General features: G+C 44.5%; 1 protein-coding gene across 1 annotated transcript in view; it reads left to right on the forward strand.

The window, feature by feature from the left end:
• LOC111144051 (transient receptor potential cation channel subfamily M member 8) overlaps nucleotides 1-24,379 on the forward strand; it is a 71,927-nt gene extending 47,548 nt beyond the window's left edge. Inside the window, exons 17-24 of the mRNA XM_022498134.1 lie at nucleotides 667-758; nucleotides 2,031-2,172; nucleotides 3,232-3,403; nucleotides 4,533-4,710; nucleotides 14,190-14,380; nucleotides 18,728-18,827; nucleotides 19,866-19,899; nucleotides 24,329-24,379. Coding sequence (XP_022353842.1) covers nucleotides 667-758; nucleotides 2,031-2,172; nucleotides 3,232-3,403; nucleotides 4,533-4,710; nucleotides 14,190-14,380; nucleotides 18,728-18,827; nucleotides 19,866-19,899; nucleotides 24,329-24,379 — 960 coding nt within the window. The remainder of the gene's footprint in view (nucleotides 1-666; nucleotides 759-2,030; nucleotides 2,173-3,231; nucleotides 3,404-4,532; nucleotides 4,711-14,189; nucleotides 14,381-18,727; nucleotides 18,828-19,865; nucleotides 19,900-24,328) is intronic.
• Nucleotides 24,380-24,818: the final 439 nt, after the last annotated feature.

Below are 24,818 nucleotides of genomic sequence, written 5' to 3' on the forward strand. Positions count from 1 at the left end.
GGTCCCCAGACCCAGCAGACAGAACACCAAGAGGCTATCTAGATGTGGTCTTCTACTGGATTGCCCTTTCTCTGTTTATCTCCTGACATGCCTTCTTCTGAGAAATCATGCCAATATGCACAAATGATGAAAGGATCACTGATGCACACTGTTCTTGTCAGTCATTTCTGCAAACACATCTGCCCACACAGGTGAAGCACACAACCCCTGTGTACAAATTTAAAAAAAAATCTTTTTATCAAGATGTTTTATTGCCACATGCCAAAAAGTATTTATGATAAATACACAAATCTATGATGACAACAGTATGGATAATACCCTCTAGAATTGTGCAGTGCACAGCTTATATCACTGTACTGGGTAGCCTGGGTATTCCACATTTGCCTACACAGGTTGGGCCCACTGTCTGTGGGTTCATCTTTAAAGAACAGTAAGGATGCCTGTGTCCCTTTTCTGACTTTGTCAGCAACACATGCATAACAGAAGAGCAAGCATGCAATCTACTTTCCAGTCCCCCTGGAATATCACAGGGTATGAGGTAGGGCGTACTGTCGGCTCAAAAAGGATCCGGAAAAAAAAATGTGTGAACATTTAAAAAAGAAATCTGGAACCAGTTGATGTTTCCCAGCTGCTGATGTTCTCTCTCTGTCCCTTTCTGTGCTGCAGTGGTACATGAATGGGGTGAATTATTTTACTGACCTGTGGAATGTCATGGACACACTTGGGCTTTTTTACTTCATAGCAGGCATTGTATTTCGGTAAGTAGACCTCACCACCTTTCCCAGTTTCAGGTGCTTTTGGATTTCCTTGGGTGGGTAGGTGAAGAAGGGGTCTTTGGTATTTCAAGTCCAAGATGAGTCCGTTTCCCTTCTGCCCCCATTTTGAGATTATTGCAAACGCCATTGTCTCGACCTCTTTGAGACACAGCTTGGCTGGCATAAAGTTGCATCTCTTCTCTTTTCCCTCCTGGTGATCTATACTTGAGATGCATACAGATCTATACTTGGTGCATACAGAATTTGCGAGAGATGATTAGAAATTGAGGAGAGCCATATAATCTTTGAAAATGTACTTCTGCTCGGATGCTGGCTATGGAGAATGTCTCTCAAAGCCAGAGTATAGGATGAGAAAAACCAATCTAGAATCACCATTGAAAAGCAATGTGTACTTCCCATGGTAGAGAAATTGGGACACACCCAAACCATGGCTTGCATTGCCTATGCCCACCTCCCTCAGGCCTGCCTTCCCCAGGTAGCTTCAAGGTGAAGTTCATGGTCATACCTGAGCTGTATGCATGATGTCCTCTGGCAGAGAAGCCTGACTCTTCATATATATGCCTACCCATGCTCACTCTGCAATTTGCAGTGAGTAAAAACTCAATTTCCCCCTCCAATAATTTTCCTTCCTGCTGGGGTTCAGCATTTGAACCACATGATTTCTAGAGAATTCCAGGTAGAAGGCATATAAGGCTTTCAATAAATACATTAGCAGGGGGTGAGCTAACCAAATGATCTGGTACAAATGAAGGAAGTCTCATTAGGGGAAACCTGGCAGAGCCACTTCCCAAGACGTTGGGCAAGGATGCGGATTGGGATCATTATAGGGGCTGTGGGAGTGAGGAAGTCAGTGGTAATGTGACTGAGTTCTTGCAGTAGAAGTGTTGGAGGATGAAGGATTCAAGGGCAAGAACCTCTGAAAGCTCTGTCATTGCTCTCCTGGAGGCCACAGGAGCAGAAGACCAGTGACTGACAGGTGGTGTCCTTGGACTGTTTCCACTAGCTCCCAGGGCCCTATGTTTCTTTGTGTTTGGTTATTATGGATTAGCACGGTGATGGGTATTAAGGAGGCCACGGATTGCATGGAGTTGCATGGTGTTATACACAAGCAATGAATCATGGAACATGACATCAAAAACTAGTGATATACTGTATGGTGACTAACATAACATTGAAAAAAAATAAAATCTTTAAAGAAATTAAAAAAAACACAAAATTTTGAACTGTTTTGTTAATGTCTCCTTCCTTCCATAGGCTCCACCCTTCTAATAAAACCTCTCTGTATTCCGGACGAGTCATCTTTTGCCTGGATTACATTATATTCACTCTAAGGTTGATCCACATTTTCACTGTAAGCAGAAATTTAGGACCCAAGATTATAATGTTGCAGAGGATGGTAAGCATGGAGAATATTGTGGTTGCCATTCTGCTTGCTAGACCCAGAGTTCTTCTGTTGTTGGTAGAAGGGTTTTACCATAGACATGTCACAATTGGTAAGGTTTGCTTTCCTTGATGTGTTTTTCAATCAGGGGCCTCTCTCAGCTTAAAATTTAACAGAAGATGACTACTAGGAGCAAATGGTTAGTTAAGTGCATTGCTAAGAAAGGTATCTATTTGGATTTTACTCTTTACCAGGTGCTTTCATTTGAGTCACATGAGTCAAACTGAGTCACAGCTCAGTAAGAGCATAGACAGAATAGGGATGGTTATAGCCATTTATAGATGGGGTCCATGGAGGTTAATATGTTTATTAGAGGTGTGCAACAGATTAGGGCTTCAATTCTATAAACATGTGGTATAGATGTAAGATCAGCATTACCAGCGCTGTTCCATAGGGACGTCCAACAGAAAGATGATTACACACTGACGATGTTGGTTTCCTAAGCTTGTTTTCCAGATGACCCAAACCTCCCGTGCTTCTGTCTTTAAATCAGATGGGCATTTGGATTAGCTCATCTGGAGGTTGCTTTCCAACATTGAGGTTCTTTTGAGTTTGTGGTTTTTAATTCAAAGCATATCTGAGGCATCAAGTCACCATGAAGTCATGCTGTGTGTACAAAAAGTTAAAAAAATGAAAACTGTGCATTCTTTCAAAGACAGTTTTTATTTTCCTTAAAAAAAAAAAAACACTGAAGACACAATGTAGGGATTTCAAGAATGTGCGCATGAGAAGAGGTAGAGAAGGACAGGTACTCTGAGGTGGGTGCCTCTTTTCCTCTCAAGCCGGTCTCTTATCCAGAAAATTTCTGGTGCTGAGTTGGTTTGGAGACCTATAAACAAAAATGCATCAGTTTCAATTCTGGGAGATACATGTCCCAAGACCCCAAGGTGGCAATGTTCATTTTTTTAAACTCACACTGGGTGACTAGAACCTCCACCCTTCCCTGTAGTCAAATGAGCAGATGAGCCCCATGGGGCACAGACCTGACTCTGTTCTTGTGTCCTCCCTCAACAGTTGGTCGATGTGTTCTTCTTCCTGTTCCTCTTTGCGGTGTGGATGGTGGCCTTTGGCGTGGCCAGGCAAGGGATCCTCAGGCAAAATGAGCATCGCTGGAGGTGGATATTCCGCTCAGTTATCTACGAGCCCTATCTGGCCATGTTTGGCCAGGTGCCCAGTGACGTGGATGGTGAGCCTGACCTGGCCTGGGAGGGGACATCTGGGAGCAGGTGGTTGCTTCCAGAACCAGCCCCCAGCGCTTCCTGCTCTGACCCAGAGCAGAAGTTGGGCCAATACCAGGGACTGAACGCTGACCCTCTCAACCTTTTCTTTGTGTCTGAGTGGGATTTTTACGTCTGCCTTGCCAACATGTCCAACAACGTTAGTCTGCAATTTTGAAACTTCTTGAAAATAGCGTTTCTTATGTTTTCAACAGTGATATTGCCATGGACAGCAATGAACCTCACTAGTGCAGAAATGGGTGTTGTGAGTTGTACTCTCTTATATAACTGGGTGCCCATTTATTTCCAAAAGAGCAATATTGAAAATTTTGCACAGGAACCTGCAATCTCAACTTCTGGCCTTAGCCTCTGCCGAGCATCCTTCAGAGGCAGGAGAGCGGCAGCACAGAAGGCATTAATATGCTCACGCCTGGTCATGTGCAGACCAGTGTGTGTCTTGAATGAGCTGTCTAAAGCATCTTTATGATGCTGATGAGAGCCTGGGCTTGTCATGTTCTGTCTTGCCAGGACACGACGATCCTGATGTTTCCCCTGCCCTACTGGTTGCATTTCTGAGCTCTCTGGTGTTTTGTCCATTATCCTTGTGGCCTCGGGCTGTCCCGGCCTCTTCTGCTGCAGCCTCTTCCAAAACCTAAGCTCTTTTCCTGTGCCCTGATGGAAAGGCACGTTGTTAGTTAGTGTTATTTCCCTTATGCAGCTGTAGTCACCATTTTACCTAAGGGAGTGTATTTTGTCCTCGGGACAGCCCTTTCCCCAGTGGCTTTAGTCATGTGTGAGGATTTGGACTTTCTCCAAGGTCCGCATTCTAGGGTCTGTCGCTACCGTTCACGCAGTTGTGCAAATCCTGTTCTTGACATCTCCTCTGATTTCATTCCTCATCTCCAGTTCATCAGGTGGTTTTGTTGATTTTATCTCCTCAGTGTCTGTGCAACCAGAACACTTTCTACCATTCCCACCACCCCAAGCTACCCTCACTACCTGGTCATTGTCATGTGCCCCCCATCCCCACCCTGGGGCGCTGTGGTACTGTTCCCTCCAGAGGGTCCTCTTCTTGCCTTTTGGTCTCTACGTCCTCAGGTACCACGTACGACTTTTCCCACTGCACCTTCACTGGGAATGAGTCCAAGCCCCTGTGTGTGGAGCTGGATGAGCACAACCTGCCTCGGTTCCCCGAGTGGATCACCATCCCCCTGGTGTGCATCTACATGCTCTCCACTAACATCTTGCTGGTCAACCTGCTCGTTGCCATGTTTGGGTACGTGCTCAGTCAAGAGTTTCTTGGGTGTTCACGGTGGGCAGACCATGTGCCAGCTGGGGCTGGAGGAACCAGGAGCAAGGCCATGAAGGTCCACCCTTGAGCAAGTTGTGTTAGCGCTTAGGGGACTGCAGGTCTGGAGGCGGGGGCCGTCTTAAAGGGACTATAATAAAAATACAATATGTCCCTATTTGCTGTGCTGTAAGCTTGTATGATATTACAGCCAGGTACCTGTGACACCCTTCAGCACATTCAGACCTTGTATATCTAGCACGCATTCAGCCATCTCCCTGAGCGCCAGGATGTGGGCGTGGTGCTGGTGCGGTGCAATTCCTCCCCAACATCCATGTTTTCTATGAACTCGGTGGCAGGGATTCTAGGGTTTAAAGGACTCAGCCTCCAGTTAGTTGCTGCTTTGAAGTTTTTCAGCTTTCTTTTTAAAAATTTTTTAAAGGTATTATTTATTTATTTGAGAACAAGCAAGAGAGTAAGTGAGAGAGAGCGAGAGCGAGAGAACGTGAGCTGGGGGGAGGGACAGAGGGAGAGGGAGAAGCAGGCTCCCCACTGATCATGGAGCCTGATGTGGGACTTGATTCCAGGATACCGGGATCATGATCTGAGCCAAAAGCAGGCACTTAACCAACTGAACCACCCAGGTGCCTGATGCTTTTCAGTTTAAATACAGATCACAAGAGCAGAGTCAGAAGAGTGACTTTCTTTTGAGGTTCATGTCTAATGAGGTGGAAGGAGAATATGATGGTGGCTCTAAAAGAATTGTATTGCCTTTGGTAGCTCTCCTTACGACTTTTAGAAAATCATGATTTTTCTTTTCCTTTCATCTTTTTTCAGAGGGTTTCCAGGGGCTCCAGTTGTAGTTAAAGTGTGAGAACCATAGTATGTTGTTGCTTTAAGGTAGGTAGTGATTTTGAGTATGCGACCCTAGTGCAGACAGACAATTTAGCAACGAAATATCCTTGTTCAACCTTGGGGTGGAAAAGAAACAGTCAGAATCAGAAACCAAGAAACTAGGAAAGACAAGATAAACACTTTTGATTTTGTAAAGCAAGCGTTGAAGGTGAAGGTTTACTATCAGATGAAGTCCTGTGGTAAGTGATGGAATGGCAGAAATGTGTGGTGGCCAAAGACTTTTGGTTCCTAATGTAGAAAGAGCTTCTGCATATTGGTAGCAAAGAGAAGACACAATAGAAATTTGGTGGAGGAAGGGCCGTTCGGAGAAGAAAAACTCAAATGGCAGAAAATCACATGAAACGGGGCTCCATCTTATTGATGGGAAGGGCCCAATGAAACCAACAAGAGGCTGGTCTAGGACCCATCAGACAAACAGAAATTTTAAAAAGCCATTTGTGTTGGGGATGAGGCTGGGAAATGGGTGTTGCTGCTGGCCATGTGAATTGCCTCTAGGTCTGTGGAAAGTGATATGAAAAGAGTTATTAGGAGAAAAAACATACGAATCTTTGACTTAACTCTCTTACATCTGGGATTCTATTCTAAGGACGTATATACAAGGATGCTTGTTGGGTCATTGTTTGATGCCTGTTGATAGGGTGATGGACGAATAAAACTTGTTATAGATGACCGAGTTTTGTGCAGGTCTCACAAAAGGTAGACCTCTATTTACTGACTTGAAAGGATGATATTTTGTTAAATATAAAAGGCAAATTGCAGGCTAATTTTTATGGTATAATCTCATTTCCTTCCAGTAAAAAATAAATGAAAAGAATCAAGTATGTATTTTCACTCGTTACAGTGATTGTATATTGCTTTCAGGATTTAGAAGAAAAATAAGAAAAAGACCATTGTCCCATAGAGCCCTGGGCCCCTGAAAGACACAAGGATTGCACATGAGGGTCAATGGCCTCCCTTTGCACAGGGCTAGGTGGGAGCTCGTGCCTCTGGGGATGTCACCTGCCTGTCAGGCTGAGCAGTGTAGCCATCTGGTCTTCCAGTGTACAAAGAAGGCCTCCCCCAGCCCAGCCTCTACACTGTCATGTTTCTGAAATGGTACTGCTCTACTTAAAATTCTGGAAGGATTTCAGTATTTCCCCATAGCTTTCAGGGTAAATTTCAGGCTCTTCAGCTTTTTCCCAAGGCTGTCCATGACCTTTGAACACACCTAGACGTCTGCAAGTGCTGGTCCCTCAGCTGGGATTACTTGGCTCCATTTTGGCGGTCTCTTGCCCCAGTCCCACTGGCCTTTTAAGGAACTATGCATCGTCCTTTGCCCGAGGGGTCCCTGATACCCTCCCCACTTGTGTAGAGACTCCTTGCATCCCCTTGTGCAGTGACAACCTTCTCTCCTTCTGGATGGTACATTCTAGAAGATGGAGATTGGGCCTGTCTCAGCACCTGGGACCTTATGGGTTGTATGGATGGAACGAACAGGGCTTTTCCCATGGTTAGTTCATCATTCAGTTATTGCTCAGGAGCCCAGCTTCTGGGTCTTATACTCAAGGAGTACTGGCAGTGAATAATGGACCAGCAAGGGCTTCATTACGTAGATATATAACATCTGTTCCGTGGCAGGTGCCTGGGCCACGGAGATCGTGTGACTGTTGTTTCCACATGGACTTAAAGAGGGAATAGGTTGCCTTCTCCATCACCATCCCCAGCGGGTGGCCAGGGAAGGACTCAGGAGTCAGGACGCTAGATGTTGTCCTGGCCTGAGCTGTAGAGACAGGCGTCAGATGCTGGGTGATCGTGTGTCCACGTGAGAGCAACAAGAGAGGGCAATTCCCAAAAGTGAAGTTAGGCAGAGAGGAAATGGGATGGTGTGGGGTCCTATTTTACAGTGATGACACACCCTCACGACCTTTACACCCAACACTGGTGACGCCTTGTGAAGTCTGACCACAGAGATAATTTCCACAGAAATTAAACAAAAGGGCCGACAGTTCCCAGTGCCAGACAGTTGAGCTACACTAATTTGGTAAATCTCAGAGAGGCCCTCAGAGCTGTCCCATGTCTGTGTGCTGTGAGATAGTCACAAAAGCCCTTCTTGAGGACCACGCCGCATGGGAGTCCATTATCTGTATTACCATCATGAACGGATAGAACTTGGAGCCAGGAGGGACAGGAACCCAGCCTGTCATTTTCATGTTGAGGAAGTGAATGCTGGACAACTCCACATCTATGGCTCTGGCCACAGTCCATGGCTCCGGCCACAGCTCTGTCCACTGAAGGCTGGATGCAGCCCTCCTCCTTGCAAGACCCCAGGCACGGCCTGGTAACTTAATGTTGCCCTATTCAGTACTTAGGTGTGACAATTTGAGGGCATCCCTTCCCTGGGCTTGTGCTGTCTAGAACAGTCCTGGGTTCAACCGAGGGCTTTTTCTTCGTTAATCACCATCCTGGGAACTTGTGAGCACCTAGAGCCACTCCCTTCCCATCCTTGGGCTAAATCATCAGAACATGGTTTCTGATCACGTTGTGCTGGGCCTTGGGAGCCCACCCCCGCAGGCTGCAACCCCTGCCTGGCAGCACATCCAAATATTCATGTAACAGCATAGCTGTACCCAGTGGCAACCTTATGAACTGGAGTGTAAATGCGCACTTGGGAATTTTAAAACAGCACCGGCGTGCTCTCCAGATGGTATTCAGCAGGGGAGGTAATGGATGCAGGCCTCTGTGATTATTCTGCATTAAAGTTATCGATCCCAGGCCCTGTGTGGCTTATCAGAGCATGACGTGGACTTCAAGTCAGTAGATGGCACTGGGTCATCTTGACACACAGCTGTGATGCTTGTGGACACCGTGTCCTGCAGATAAATCTCTGTGCATTTCTTCCAAAGAGGACTGGCCAAACATGCCCTGATTGAGGGTTATTTCTGGGACCCAGATATGTTTTAACCTTTGGAAAAATATATGTCCATTATGAATATGCAGAAAAATAGAGAAAATGAAAGAATCACCTGGTACCAGCTAAGGGTTTGGTGACTCTCCATCTAGTTAAGAAGAGTTCTTAAAGTGGATGGAAAAAAAAAGCAGATAATGTGGTCTTAAGACAGCCTCAGGTTTACTGATACTCCTCTGGGCCCGGCCGTCCACATGCCCATCATGGGCTACCCTCACGTAATTATCGATCATTTTCATGTAGGTGTGGCTTCCTTATCATTTTACAAATGAGGAGTAGGAGGCAGAGAGAGGTTAAGTCTCTGCTGTTGAAGAAGTTGATGGGCACATAAACAGATACATATAATACCATAAATAATATACTGTAGTGTAACAATATAATGTAATAGAATAGAATACAGTGTCATATAAGCAGCACTGAAAAATGTTACAGGGACTGTGGAGCACAGGGGGAGGTTAGGAAGCGAGACAGAACATTGGGGACAGGGCTAGGGGGAGCAGCCCTGAGCAGCGGGGACATTTGCTTAGAGGATCCCTTGCTGGGATCCCAGAACCGGGCCCGGGGTTGGGGGTGAGAGTGGGAGGGCAAAGCAGGGGGAGATAAAGCTAGTCTGGGAAGAATAAGCCACTGAGGAAGGTGGAAAGGTAGGCCAGGGGCTAGGTTTGCAGGATGCCATGTTAAAGAAGCTGGACATTTCCTTGCAGGTGAAGGGAGATCTCATGGGTCTTTACACAGGTACAAGGCATGGTCTTCATTGTGTTAGGCTGATAACCAAATACTAACCCGAGTTAGCACTTTAAAACTCAGTGCAGTGAAATCGCATGTTGTCTCTTACTGTGTGTAAGAGTTACAGACTTTGTGCCTGCTTTTTGATGCCGTGGAAATGAGAGGGGAATCAGGATGTGCACAATGGGGCAGTGGGAGGATGCAGAAGTCAGGGTCCCCAGGGCCACAGGGCAGCTCTGGCCGGATATTGCTGGTGTGTCGGGAAAGGAGGAACAGATGGAAAACGTATGAAATCTGTGAAAAGCTTACAGGAGGTGTTTCCTGATTGAAATCTAGCTGGCAGCTCTCTCGTCTTTCAATTTATTCTAAAATTCTGCCATTGTTTTAGCAACTACTTTTCCATTGTGATTTTTTTTTTCCAGACTTGACATTCTGTTCTGTTGATTAGTCTATTTTGGTTTTTACTACCAAGTGGCTTTAATTACTGACTTTAAAAAAATTATTTTCACATATGTTGTACAAGTTCTCATTATTCTGATGCAAAACTTTTGGATTTTCTCAAATATTTAATATGGAGGCGTCTAAATCTTATCTTCTGAAATCCTTTTTCTTTCCCTTCTGAAAAAAAAAAAAAAAAAGTCTTGTGAATTTTATTGTAATCATGGGAACTTTGCAGAATCATTTAGGGGAAGCTGGCACCTTTAAAAAATGGTATCTTACCATCCAGAAAAAAATGATGTGATTCTCCATTTACTCAAAAGTACATAGTTTGCTGGTGATGTTTAATGGTTTTATTCCTACAGAGCTGGAAGATTTTTTATTACTTTTTTTCCTAACTATTTGTGATTGTGAGAAAAATATTTTTTCTATTTTTTTTTCAACAAGTAATTTTTGATATGTAGGAAAGCCATTAAAGTTTTGCTTATTTATTTTGGAACAAGTCTCCTTGCTAAATTCTTTTTTCCCCTCCTTTTTTTTTTTTTCTTATTGTGTCATGGACATTTCCTCGTATTTCTTATTTATTAACCTCCTTTCTTTTTCTCCTACTTCTTTCTTTTTTCCTAATCAGAAATGGATGTTGAATTTGCCAGAAGACTTTCTAGCAACTATCGAAATAACGTTTTTCCTTTTGATCTATGATGTATTATGAAAATGATGAATTATATAAATGATCTTAATACTTAGTCATCCTCTGTTCTTTGGTCATGGCATATTATTCTTTGAACGTACTGCTGGATTTCATTTACGTTCAAGGCTATCTGAGTCCTGAACATTTGTTATCTCTTGGTAAAATTCTCAGTGTCAGCAAATTTCTGAAACTGCGTCTCCCTTGAGGGGCTCCTGTCTCCTCCTGTCCTGCTCAGAGGAGGGTGCTCAGGTGGTCTTAGGGAACCAAGCTCAGTCATCAATGCACATCTTCTGCCAGCTGGGTAGCAGAGGGCACAAGATATCATTGGAGTTGTAGGTTCAGAGGGAACACTGTGTTATTCCTCTCAGGGAAGACTCTGGATGGACAGGGGCTGGCAGGGAGACTCCCAGAGCCCGTTGGAAGAGATGATCTCGGAGCTGCTCTGGACATTTAGGTTTGCTGAGGGGGGTGGGTGTGTATTGGCACCAGAATGCTGCCTTTCCTCTGCAGAAATGGAAGGCCGTGTCTAAAGAACATACAAATGATTTTAATAAAGCAGTTTGAGGCAGTGCTCAATTTATCAGCCTTCCCTGGGGAACCCTCATGTGTCTTTGGCTGAGTCCAGAACTAATTTGGGGGGAAACAAAAGAGAGAATGATTTAGAAGCTGTTATCATATGGGGAAGGTGGGCTGCAGTATAAATAAACCTCAGCATGGCCAGCCCCAGAAATGTGTTATTTATGCAAAGCGGCTTTGGGGTATTAATGTCCTATAATCAGTGAGCTCACTCTCAGCCCCTGGGATGTGGATAAGGGTTTTTACAGTTTACCCAGGAAAGGAAGGCAGCTCACTGGATCCACTTGTGCCTGGAGGTTCAGGTGAAGTGGAGTTTCAAACAGGAGGCCACTGGGTTGTCCTGAGGACACTCAGAGCAATGATAGGAAGCAAAGCTTTTCAGCCTAGAAATGCTACAGATGAAGGCCTTAGCTTGCAGGCATTGGCCCCAATCCATTCTAGACTGGAGACTGGCTGGTGACTTTTTCTGTGAGGGCCAGCTAGAGTGTTTGCTTTGGCTATATGCCAAGCAGCCATCCCCACCTCTCTGCTTTGGAAAGGCCATTCTAAGCTGACCATCCCTGCAAAACTGTGGGGGGAAGGGTTGGAGTTGGCCCCCAGTCCTAGTTTGCCAATCCTTTCTCCAGATGACTTGGAAAACATGAGATGTTTTCAGTGCCTCTGAGTGATCAGTTAAGCCAAGATGCAAATTTCTTTCCACTGGAACTCTTCTCAGCCGTAGTGCTGTGCTGAGCTCCCAAGGAAGGGAGGGTGGCCCACTGGGGGGACAGGTCAGCTTCCCCTATTCTTATCATGCTAACTCTCTCTCCCTTCAATAGGAACTGTTAATTCCTTCTGGGTGGAACCTCAGAGAACAACATTTGATGTGTTAAAATGGATGCTGTTGCTTTTTTGTGTTGGCTATTGTGTTGTAGGTGTGGAAGAGGCAGTCAGTAGATATCATTTTTAACTAGATATATTAGTAATTTAAGATACTCCCAGAGACAGTAATTTGAATGGTGACACTTGTTCTGTTGCAAAGTAATAGACTGATTTCTGGCAAGTTCTTAGCCAGGACTTAATGAATCTGGGGTGTGTCCACCATTGTCCCCATTACAGTGAGGGACCTACAGTATCCTTTGCAGGCAGAACCAGGGGGGACTAGCGAGGACAGACAAAGATGTTGGAATTAGGCTCAAAGCAACCTGACCTACATTTGGAAGACACTGCAGGCTCATTGCTAGATTCACTCTGCTACACTCTTGTACTTACAGTCCTGTTTTTTTGCCTAAAAAAATCTGCCACATAGAACTGACATGAAGATCAGTCCAGCAGCCATTCTGCATGCCTACTGTAGGCACTTAGGTGCAATGGATGTTCAAGAAACATTAATTCCCTCCCTGCAAAGACTGCACCCTGGGGCTGAGTTTTAGGTGTCGAAGGGACACTGGCTCCTAACACCCATCCTCCCAGAATCCAGGATCTGAGGTGTCCCATTCATCAGTAAATGCCCACACGAGCAAAGCCAAGCTTGTAAGCAGAGCCGTAATTGTGATGTGTGTAGGTTAGTGTTTTGCTTGTGTGTATGATCTTTCCTTAGTTAAAGATATTTAAGTCTTAGATCGTAATGTACCATGGGGCAAGAATGAGGTCTCACGACAAATGGATCCAGCTTCTCCATGAGGTCCCCTCATTCAGGTTTGGTTTGTGAAGTTTTTGCCCAGATTTGGGAGAATTGAATGCATCCCCGGTCAGGATTTGCTTAGAGGAGATTTCAAATGTTGATTGCTCCTTCTTTGGCTCTCAAAGGGGTGATTTGACATCAGCAATGACAGTGTCTTGGATGGTTGAAATTCACAAATGGTAAAATGCTTCATCGTTTTCTTTAATTAAGTAGTCGAACCGAATCCTTTGGAAATAGAGCGTAGCTCAAAACATTTCATGGTCTGGTCTGCAAGGCAGCGAGGCAAACAGATGCTGGACTGGATTGCAGGGTCCAGGTCCCGGATTCATCATTTCCTAGTTGGGAGACTCAGACAATATTCGCTTGCTATGCCTCAGTGTCCTGATCCGTTCACTGTAGGTGATGATAGGCCTTACATCCTCTAGAGAGTTTTTTGCAGATGACATCATTAATATAAGTAGGCTGCTTGGAACAATGTCTGGTACACGTTGAGCATTAGCTATGCTATAGTTGATTTGATTTGTAACTGATAAATCAATGGCACAATCAGACATTTTTCTGATCAATGGACACTTTTTCAATTATATAATTCATATCCATTGTGTAACGCTTAGGAAGCAGACTACAGAGCATCAACAGCATTCATGATGTGTGTCAGGGTTGACCACTGGTAATGATGGATTTATTTCTCCCCGCGACTTACAAAAAAAATTATGTACTGAGATTATGTCGTAAGTATGAGTTTGAGCCTAATTATTTCACTTAACATGTATCAGAAGTATTTCCCCAAAGTATAAAAATTATTCATAATCATAATTTTTAATGGCTGTGTAATGCAACCCTTTTGATTAACCATAATGAATGATACATTTTCTTAGTGTTGAATGTTTCTGTTGTCCCCTTCTGTTGAGGCAGGAGCTTGGGGCAGCTGTTACTTTCAGGACTGTGACAGACAGCTGTGTGTATATCCATATATACACATATTTTTTTTCCTCAGTACTTCCTTAGTCTTAGATTTCCAGAAGTAAAGTCATTGGATCCAAGGGCTGAACATTTCTAAGGCCCCTTATAGATATTAATAAACTTCCTTCGCGGATTATTTACAATTAAACTCCCATTAGCAATGTAGGAGGGGCAAATTGTTCCTAAGAAAGTCGACACCTTTGGCCTCTTTGTGGCTGACATAGTAACAGACTAACAGGAAAAGGGAATCCTTGAAAGGTCTTGAAGTAAAGCATTTTTTACGCGTTCAGCAGACAGCCTTTTTTGGTGTGTGATAAAAACAAAAACCCCAAACCTCAAAGCCCAAAAGCCAGACACAGTTCTGGCCCAGCATGAATGGAATAGTGCCCGGCGCTGAGTTGTCCTGGCCCTGGGCTCTGTGTGGCTCTTCCTCTCCTATCCTGGACTCAGGCTGTCCCAGGAATACCTTGTTACCAATGTCACTGTGCTTGCCAGTGAGGTGAGGAGGCACGTGGAAGGCTGAGGCTTGTCCTTCTCTCCCCTCCTGCCAGCTACACTGTGGGCACTGTCCAGGAGAACAACGACCAGGTCTGGAAGTTCCAGAGGTACTTCCTGGTGCAGGAGTATTGCAACCGTCTGAACATCCCCTTCCCCTTCGTGGTCTTCGCCTACTTCTACATGGTGGTCAAGAAGTGCTTCGGGTGCTGCTGCAGGGAGAGAAACGCCGAGCCTTCCGCCTGCTGTGAGTGGCTTATCCGTCTGTGCTGGGGATCAAAAGCAATGATTTATCACAGGGACTCCCGCCGGTCCGCGTGGCCGCAGGAAGGAATTACGCACAGTTAGGTCATGGCACACATCTGTAGGTCTGTAACGATCAGGCACCAGGCCAGCCTGTGAATGATGAGAGGGGAAAGAGTAGATTCAGAGAGTGTGGCAGATTTGCTGGGACAGTCTTACTCTGGAGGAGGGACTTCCAGGTGAGCAGCCTCATCACGTAAATAGGATATCGAACAGGCATGCTTCATGGGACAGGGTCAAAACACGACTTTGTGTTTGCTTCTGGGAGATGTCAGCCCTACTCCGGCAGAGCTCATGACTTCTCTGGCTGCTCCTAGGGAAATAGGAAATCCTACAGTTACTTTACTCTAAATTCAGTCCAGTCTATTAACCAGCTCCTTAATGGCCATTCGGGCTGGGCGGGGGGAGACTTCCGTCTTTGCGGTACCCCCTCTCAGCAGGCAGAGTTGTCAGGAAGTGAGGGCTGTTGGCTTTTTCCTCTCTTATGCCCCTTCTCTCCCACCCATCAGCTGCAGTCACTGACCCGCTGTAGGTTGGAGCACAGGGAGGAAGGAGGTGAAGAAGCAGAAAGTCTTTTCCAGAAACAGGGGTACTTTTCTAAGCCAGCTCCATGCTCTCTGATGTGGCATGTGTGTAAAACTGATCCTTTACTGTGTGGGCACTGGGTGAGCCCTTCAGCTGTTCCCTGGCTGGTCCCCTAGCTCCGAGGACTTGGCAATCCTTTCTCTGGTGGCTGCTTCCCCTGAGCCTCCAAATGCCGGGGGTCCATACGGTGCACACTCTCCCTGACGGGGAGCAACTTCCTTCCCAAAGGCAGGAAGATCTACAGCTCAGTCGGTTCTCTCTCTCCTGTGGCCACCCACCTCCTTAGCTCTGCCAAGGACCGAGGTGCAGGAGGGTCCCCGCTCAGCTCCCTCTCCTCACCCCCACTCTAGGAACCAGAATCTGTCACCATGGGGTTCTCCATCACACTCAGGTACCCCCTCCTCAGGTACAGCTGTCTTCCCTGCACCAGGCTAGGTTTTCTGAACACCGAATCCTGGAGCCCCTGAGCCAGACAGATCATCCTAGCATACAGACATGTTTCAACCATATTAAGCAGGAAAGAAGGGAGAGACCTATTTTTATGCATTTGCACGTTTGGACACAGAGAAAAGGAAAGGGTACTGCTAGCCCATTCACTCTGCCTTCTAACCTTGGATTTAAGCCGGGGGATCTGGCTCTGGGTTGGGCTGGGGTAGCCTCTCCATCACACACAGCACCGGAGTTCATGTGCTGCAGGGACCACGAAAATCTACACATTTCTTTTAAAAATCAGAAGAAAAAGAATGAACTTTTAGGTCACAAACTTTTAATCAAAGAGAGTAAAGCATGAGAAGGGATAAACCCTGTAGCACATAGAGAAGAAACTGTAAAAACAGACGTCTTGCTCAAGGCTTGCTTTCCTTTGCAAATACGAACTTTGTTCCTGGGATACAGTTATGAACAAAGTCACATGACGGCTGGGCTGCTCGGGCCTTATTTTTACCAGAATGGTTCTAGAGAAAAAGCAAGCGATGGGTAAAAGTAGCAGGGAGGAAGGTTTTGACTTGATATAAGCACAATTCGTGCTATGAGGAAGTGAAACGAATAGCTCTGTGAGGCCGTGAATCCCCACCACCACTGGTTGGATTCCGTCTGGGCATGGGTGGATGGAAGGGCTATTGGGGATGGAGGTCCACTCTCCAAAGGTACACTGTGCTCAGTCCAGGGTCAGGGGAACCAGAAAGCTCGGGGTATAATTAAGGACAAATCTCTCTCTTCAAACAGTTCTTAGTCACAGGAAGGAATAGAGAAATGGAGGGAATGGGTGACCATATGGCAAGTCCTTCTCCACCCAGAGTGTGTTGATGATGGAGATGGGGAGCTGAGAGTCCTGTTTACCCATTAGAGACTTCTGGAGGTGTCTGCTCACCACGCATTCATTTGCTTCTTCCTGATGATCACTAATTCCAGAAACAGCAGCACTCTGTTGGCAAAGCCTCTTGTGGTAACCCATTTCCCAAGTTCACTTAGCATTTGCCTGCAAGTGAGGGGGACGTCATGGGATTTAAGCTCTAAACTGTCCTTCTTTGGAGAAGAAGGAAAGATTTTTCAACTAACTTTTCAGAAAAGGTAGAATCCAAACTTCCATCTTGGGTACTTCCTGGTGACCTCCTACAGTAATCATGAAAAGGTATGCTGCCAGTGATCTACTTTTATAAAATATATTGCTTTCCATGATGCAAAAGTAATCCATATTCATTATAGAACATTTGAAAACTATAGAAAAACACAACTAAGAAAGAGCAAGAGCACGTGTAGTAATCCACCACTCAGAGATAAATATTGTCAACATAATGGTATCTACTCTACTATTTTTGTGTGGATATGTGATAGCTAGGTTGTTCTGCAAAGACATATTCATAATCTAATCTGTTCATTTGGCTAATGATACATCATGAACACTTCCCATATCCCTAAATACGAATCTATATGACAGTTCTTTGTTTTTTAAACGATTTTGTTTATTTATTTGTCAGAGAGAGAGAGGGAGAGAGAGAGAGAGCGAGCACACAAGCAGGGGGAGCAGAAGGAGAGGGAGAATCATACTCCTTGCTGAGCAAGGAGCCCGATGCAGGACTCAGTCCCAAGACCCCGGGATCGTGACCTGAGCTGAAGGCAGTGGCTTAACTGACTGAGCCACCCAGGCGTCCCTATATAATAGTTCTGAACTCTAGAGAATCCCAGACTATGGCTGCGCCATATTTAATGTAACCAATTCCTTGCTGTTAAACATGTAGACTGTTTCCATTCTTTCAGTATCACACAGTGCGATGATAAACAGATGCCTTCATTTTTTAGCACATCTGAATTTTTTCCTTGGAGTTATTCATAGGAGAGAAATTTCTAGATAAATGCATGTACAGGTTTAATTCTTTTGATATTGTTGGCCACCTTCCTCTTCCACCTTTTCATCCATCATACCCAAAGGCTTTGACAAACTTACAGATATTTCCCCCTGAAACCTGTTTATCCACATCTTTGCCCACATAGGCTATAGTTATTACTGTAGACTCTGCTAATTTTCCACTTTGATTGGTGAAAATGCAACATCATCATCCCAACAGCATTGTTTTGACTGCTAGAGAAGTTGGCCATCTTTTCTTTCTTTCTTTTTTTTTGGATCATTAGTCACTGTTACTCTCTGGTTCTGTGCTCAGAGTGTGTTGATCCTTTCTGTGTTGATTTTCAAGTACTCTTATTGGGCTTCTGCAGACATTTTCATTTGAGGAAAAGACATTGGAAATCAGTTGGCTAAGAAAAATACAATTAAAAAAATTCAATTAGAGATTATTTTCTATAAATCTGTATTTGCTATGTAGGATTTGCTTCAATCCTGTCACTTGCCTTATTGGTTAGGTCTTTAATTTCCAATTAATTCTTTTTAAATCCAGGCAGAACTTATAATTTAAAGGCAATTTAAAAACAAAACTCAATAGATTTTTTTTCCAAGTGGACACCTACATGAACATATGTTCTTTTCTTTCCCCCATGAATTCATACAGTGGATGGCTGCCCAGTGCACCACTATCTGAAACATAGGCGCCATGTTGATCTGTTATTTTGTTTGCTTGCCTTCCGAAAGGCCCAAGTATTGTAAGAAACTGAACTGAGAGATCTTGCTGGAACATGCCCCTGGGCCAATTTTATGGCAAGCCATGATGAAAGGAAAAGACTAGACGTAAGAATTTTCCTTGAGGTCCACAACCAGACCTCATATTTCACAAGGGGAGGAATGATGTCCAAGGCTTATTTTCCTCTCCTCCAAAGTTCCTATTCTGGGTTTAGGCTTAAGAGTAGCAATCCATCAGTAATTCTCTGAGTGGTTGATTTAGCATTTTTACGTTATCCAAATGAAAGAGGAGCACATATAAAATGTGAGGACAAAATTTATTACTGAAACGATTTTGCTAAGTCACAAAACACCCAGGCAGGCTTTAGATTTATCTCTATTTAGAATAAAGATTGCATTCCTATTTCAGGCAGGCAGCTCCCATTCCTCATTGTTACTAAGAAATTCATTAACATTCCATCGCTCTGCTGCTGTCACTGGTAAGTCACATTACTTAGATCAGCCTGTGCAGGGACAAATCTAATTCTTCTGGCTCCAGGGTATCACAAAATGACTAGCAGGTGTTGATTTAAGAGGTAAGGGGCAAATGAGACAATTTGAATATGTTTTTTTTTTTTTTTTGTCTCATTATTCAAGGTTTCAGAAATGAAGACAACGAGACTCTGGCGTGGGAGGGTGTCATGAAAGAAAATTACCTTGTCAAGATCAACACGAAAGCCAATGATGCCTCGGAGGAGTATGTCAGTAGTTCATTTCTGCTTTGCCAGGCTCCCCTTGTATACACAAGGTGGCAGAACATAAGTAGCTTATTTGTGTAAACTCTGTAAAGAGAATTTACAGCAGAAAGAAATAGCACCAAAAAGATATTACCTAGTCAATCGAAAATAACAAGCCCCTACGTGTGTGCCAGGCTTTCAAGAAGGGCAGAACCTCCCACCTACCATCCTGAATGTCCTCCAGGTTCTGGGGGGGAAGAAAGAGGTATTTGGGGACTGCAGGGCAGGGCACAGGAACCAGGTAACAAGAGCGTGGCTCCCTCTGCCATGGCTGTGGCAGTGGATTCTGGGGAGACCTCTGATCATGGACAATTGGCATAATCTTGGAGGTGCCACACATGTGTGTCTGTGATAAAGAAACAGAATCGAAAACCATTTGGTAGATCTGTTAGAGACTGTCCTTGAGAATTCCTCACCATTATTTATGAATTACATGGAGTTGTCATAAACGTCCCATAGAACTAGAAAAGTCACAACTAAATCCATAGATGGTCCCCAAGTAGTGTGTCATGTATGGCCTTTAGGCATGTGCCCTTCTTATGCACGTTAATATGGTTAACGGTCCGATGTCACTCTTACTGAGAGCTCCACAGTACCTTAAAATTTACTCTAAGAGTAAATGTAAGCACACCCAACCCCTGTGCTACGTTCAACACAGCTGCTGGGACACATCAGGTACATGGCATGCTCTTTCTCTTTGAGTTACAAGGTAGACTCCCTAAGCTTTCTCCATTCCTAGACTCTGAGATTTTGATTTTGGAAAGGAGGGAGGGACCTTACCGCTCTCTCAGCAGAGGTAGCATGCACTTGCTATACTGCTAACTGGGGTGAGAGTGGGATCCCACTTCATTTGGGATGCAGCTGACATGGATTTAGTTGAAAATGAAACTAATCTGTGTTTTGTTCTTTAAAAGACTGAAAAATGGAGTCTAATAACCTTTTCCTCCCCCTTTCCCTTCTCTTGTTTCTCTCTCTCTCTCTTTTAAACTTCTTTGAAGAATGAGACATCGCTTTAGACAGCTGGATACAAAGGTATAGTCCTGATAATAGTTTCAGAAACATTTTTTTTTTTAGAAGTCTGTGTTATTTGGGGCACCTGGGTGGCTCAGCCAGTTAAGTGTCTGACCCTTGGTTTCAGCTCAGGTCGCGATCTCATGGCTGTGAGATCGAGCCCTGGGTTGGGCTCTGCACTCAGGGTGGAGTCAGCTTGAGATTCTCTCTCTCACTCTGCCTCTCCTCCTCCTCACCTCACCCTCCTGCTCACGTGCACTTTCTCTCTCTCTCAAAAAAATAAAAAATCTGTGTTATCTTTGAGCTTTCAGCTAGAGGCCAGTGGTTGCAGTCTGAAAACAAAAGAAGTTAATTCTTTAAAAAAAAAGATAGAAATGACCCTGTTCCGTATTCATCTTTCTTCATTCACTGAGTGAGGTCTGGGTACTGGAACAGAGCTGCTTCTCAGATGTTCCCGGCCCCTCCGGGCAACAGGGCTGGAGTCCCATTCCCATGATCTCCAAATTCTTTGATGTCTCTGTCAGGCCCAGGACCCCTTCTTCTCTTTCTCTCAGCTGTGAAAGCAGGTGTAAGATGTTTGTAGTTACAGAAACACCTGCAAGGCTCAGAAGAGCAATTTGGGAGCCTAAGTGCCTCTGTGCTCATCTCGGATGCTGCTCTAATTTGCTAGCTACTTAATTTGAAGGGCACTGCAGATGCACAAATACACATGTGAACATTAGGGTTGGGAGAGTGTGCCCACATCCACCCGGAGCTGGGTGGCCACAAGTGATGATTAGGTTTAGCAGAAATTACAGCTGACTCATGAATACTGGATCCCTGTTGGGCTCTGCGGAGGAGATGATGCGTGGTATTTTATCATGGTATTTCGAGATGAGCATCCTGGATGATGATAGTCACATTCCCTCCCAGTGCTGTGATGTTTGGTGGCTAGATAATACCCCACCAGGTAAGGCAGAACCTCAGGCACTCAGTGCCTTGCCCGGACCAGTAGGGTCTCAATGAACATTTGCTGAGGGAATAAATGACCCAAGAGATCCTCATGGAGCTCTTATATAAGGATTTATCCAGCTCAAAATTTCTTGGTTATTTTTGTGTTATTTACCATCGGCGTTCTTAAGAACCAAGGCTGCATTTTCCTAGGCCTCGCCTCCTGAAGTCTGGTGCTGACAGGACAGTATGCATTCCTGGTCCCCCCGGAGCAGCTCTTCTCTTCCTTCTGACTCATCCTCCCGTTTCCTTTCTCTGCAATGACCAGCTGTATACACTGGAGTAAACTACTCAGGATGCTGGTGTATTTTGTGCAAATGCTTGGCTGCATAACAAACAACCCCTGTAGTTCAGGGGCATCAACCCACCATTTTATTTTGCTCTAGCTTTTTTTTTTTTTTTTTTTCGGTAGGTCAGGGGTTTGGGAAGAGCGCATCTGGGCAGTTCTGCATCATGTGTACTCAATTGGGTTTCTTGGGCTGGATACAGCGGGTGGTGAGGCCAGGATCTGGCATCTTGGGGGGCTTCTCTGTCGCCCGTGACTTCTGATCCTTGTGGCTTGGGCTTGTCACCGCGTGGCGGTCTTGAGGCAGTCCCCCTTCTTCCAAGAGTGAGGAAGCAGACTGCCATTACTTTTGAGGGCCTGGTGTGATGCCACTTCCACCAGAGTCTGTTCAGAGAAGCCACCGGCCAGATTCAGTCACCCACCTCCTGAGGTAGGAGTGGCACTTGTGGACAGGCACGAAGGAACCATTAGCAGCCATCTTTGGGGACTCTGTATCACACAATAGCGGATCTTGTTACAGCTTCTCTCATTCTGATGTTGTGTTGTGGGTCATTCCCTGAGGGGCTGGGAAGATTCCCATTTGATTGGAGTTGAATGCTGTACGTAAATGATCCTGCTAGGATGTGTATCACGATTATAACCAATGGAGAGGAAAAAGAAAAGTGATAGGCATGTTTAAAGATTATGGAAAATTTAGCAAATATTAGGAGAATATATGAAAGGAGCAATTGGAGATAGCGTTCTCAGATTGAGTATTTATATTAGACACATACGGTATGTAATAAATAATATATATCCTTATATGATATATTCACTTTTCTACCTCATGTATTTATATTTAGGTCCATTGTCTGCTGCTTCTGTGGCTGGGACACATGGCACATCATATTTACCGAACACCCGTGATGTGCCAGGCATGGGGCTAAGAGCCTTTGAAGCAGATGTGGCCCCCCAATGTCATGAATGGAGCCTTTGTGCAGTGGCGTGGTTATAGGACCTGAATTGTGCAGGATTTGGTGGCAACAATGATTTTCAATGCAGGATCTGGCATGCGCTCCACAGATCTCCTGTGTCTGTGTCAGCAGGGAGCAGGGTCAGCAGCTGGGAAGGCCCGAGTCCAGAGAAGCAGGGAGCATTCCAGGCAGCAAACAAGGGGCAGCGTGAACTGGGGAAGTTCTGAGTGGGAGGGAAGTGGGGGTGGTTGGGCCGTCCCGTGTGGGAACTTGCTTCTGTCTGGTTGGATTTTATCCTCGTGTGAGGGAAGCTTCTGCAGAGTTTTAGCCAGAGAGGGGCATATCTGGTGGACTTTTTCAAAGACCCTCCGAGCCACTGGGGTGGCCACACAAGAGCAGCTTAAACAGTCTGATTTGAGACTAGAGGCACCCCAGACTTGTTTAGGTGTGTGTGCGGAAAGCAGGCTATTTTTGGTTGTTGTGTTGTTTTCACTCGTGGTCTCAGTTGGGGTAGCTTTGGAGGGAGAGAGGGGCAGGGCTGGAGCCTCTCTGGGTCGTGGGTCAGAAGTCATCCAGTGAATCAGGGCATTGGAACCAGGAGCCATGCCGTTTACAGACTGAGACCCCCTGACCACTGAGGATCTGGCGGTGATAGCATTAGTGGGGACAGTGGGCCTGAGCTGTGGGGGCTGGGAAAGTCACTTTTCATGGTTGAAGCTGTCCACACACAGGCCAGGAGTTCCCAGGGTCCTCAGAGAAGAGCTTGCAGGTTCTGTCCCCTTTGCATGCCCCTGGATGTGGAGCTCAGCCCCTTTGCTGGTTTCTACTGGAAGCCAACTGGCGCCATGCATTTTGTAGGTTTGGGGAGGATCTGGGTGGGTCCCAGGGAGGCCTCAGACTGTGCAGGATTTCACTCCCTGTCTCCCTGCTTCTCATTCTGCTCCCCTGTCCCCTCTCCTCTTTATTCCCTCCTGGGTCCTGTACCCTCCCCACCCTACTGAGCAACAAAAAAGTCTCTCCTTTGCATCCACAGAGAACTTAAGGGATCATCACCTGTTCCTTGAGCATGTTCTCAGAATCTTACATCTGCTTTTAGCAGCTTGTTGGAGTCATTCTACCATCAACAAATACAGGGCTCTCACTAAGCCCCTTCAACAAATAAAAAATTTCTCCATTCATTATACCCTAAAACAAAGTCATTCACAATTGACCCTAGGTCTGTAAGTAGGGATCTTACTAGACCTTCTTTATTTTAGGCAGCTATTAGTCCTTATGGATTTGTTTCATTCTTAGAAAAAAAAGAAAAAGTTAAATGAAGAGATTATTACTGGAAATAAGCCCAAGATAAAAACATGTTTTTTTTCCCTTGAGTGAGAAACACAGCAAGTTAGAAACCAACTGTATTGAAATTGCACTATGTCCATGAACTTTTATCAAATATACTGATAAGGTGTGTAATTTAGAATGAGCTTCATTCATCTTGCGTCATAAGCTTGTGAAAGATGCACATATCAAAAATAATTTTATTAGGTATTTTATTTAAATTGTTTTGCTATGTATACTTTTTTTTGTGGGAGTAGACACTTCAGTTACAAATATTTGATTTATTAGTATTTTATCATGTTATTATTATTTTTAAATATTTTATTTATTTTAGAGAGAGAAAACAGGAACGTGGACATGAGTGAGAGGAAAGGCAGAGGGAGAAGATTCTTCACGGAGCAGGGAGACGGAGGTGGGGCTTGACCCCAGGGCCTTGGGATCATGACCTGAGCCAAAGGCAGACACTTAACCAACTGAGGCACCCAGGCGCCCCTATATCATATTTTCATTAGTATTATACTTCTACTGAAGTGAAACTTTGTTGATATCTTGTAATTTTATTAGCGTTAACTACATATGCCATGATTATTTCTACATATTATTTCTCTGTGTGGTTAAAACCTGTCATTTCTATCTGAGAACCATTGTTGATTTTCCTTTGAGAAAAGCTCCCACTCCTTGGTGTTGATGAGTATTTGCCAGTGCCATGATTTCAGAAAGTAAGCAGTGGGCAGGGTCCATATCGCCTGCCACCCATTCTGCTCTGTTCCAAGATACGCCATACTTGCTGCTTAGTATCTACATCTGTTTCAAGGAAAAGCCATAGAGTAATCATTTAAATCATGGACAGTTGGAAAATGTATCTTAAGACCAGTTCTATGTTTTCTCCCTTTCCAAGATTAATGATCTCAAGGGTCTTCTGAAAGAGATTGCTAATAAAATCAAATAGAACTTCATGGACTGTAATGGAGAAAAATCCGATTATAGCAAGGTAAGTCATGTTAATGGACTATATTTTTGCTCTGAAAATTTACATATTTCAATACTAATTTAAAATCATGGTATTTTTTCTTAGTTATTTTATTTTCCATTATTATCAGATTTGAAGATAATGCATTGTTTAAAAAATTCAAACAATATAGGGATATAGGAAGGAACAAGTAGAAGCCTCTCTTCACATTCCTTTCCTACAAATTTTGCTCCCCAAGGGAGGTTAGCACTGCCAGCAATAAAGTACATGTATCCTTTTGAATCTTTCAAAGGCACTCACAAACTATATAGCTATTTGGCATTAATGGAATCAGGTCACACTGCTCAAAGACTTGATATTTTTTTCTTAATTCTCTTTCATGGGTATTTTTATGGATCAGTACCTAAAACATGTTCCT

This window comes from Enhydra lutris, unplaced genomic scaffold, assembly GCF_002288905.1.
Source record: "Enhydra lutris kenyoni isolate GAN:26980312 unplaced genomic scaffold, ASM228890v2 scaffoldscaffold1, whole genome shotgun sequence".
Classification (NCBI taxonomy): Eukaryota; Metazoa; Chordata; class Mammalia; order Carnivora; family Mustelidae; genus Enhydra; species Enhydra lutris.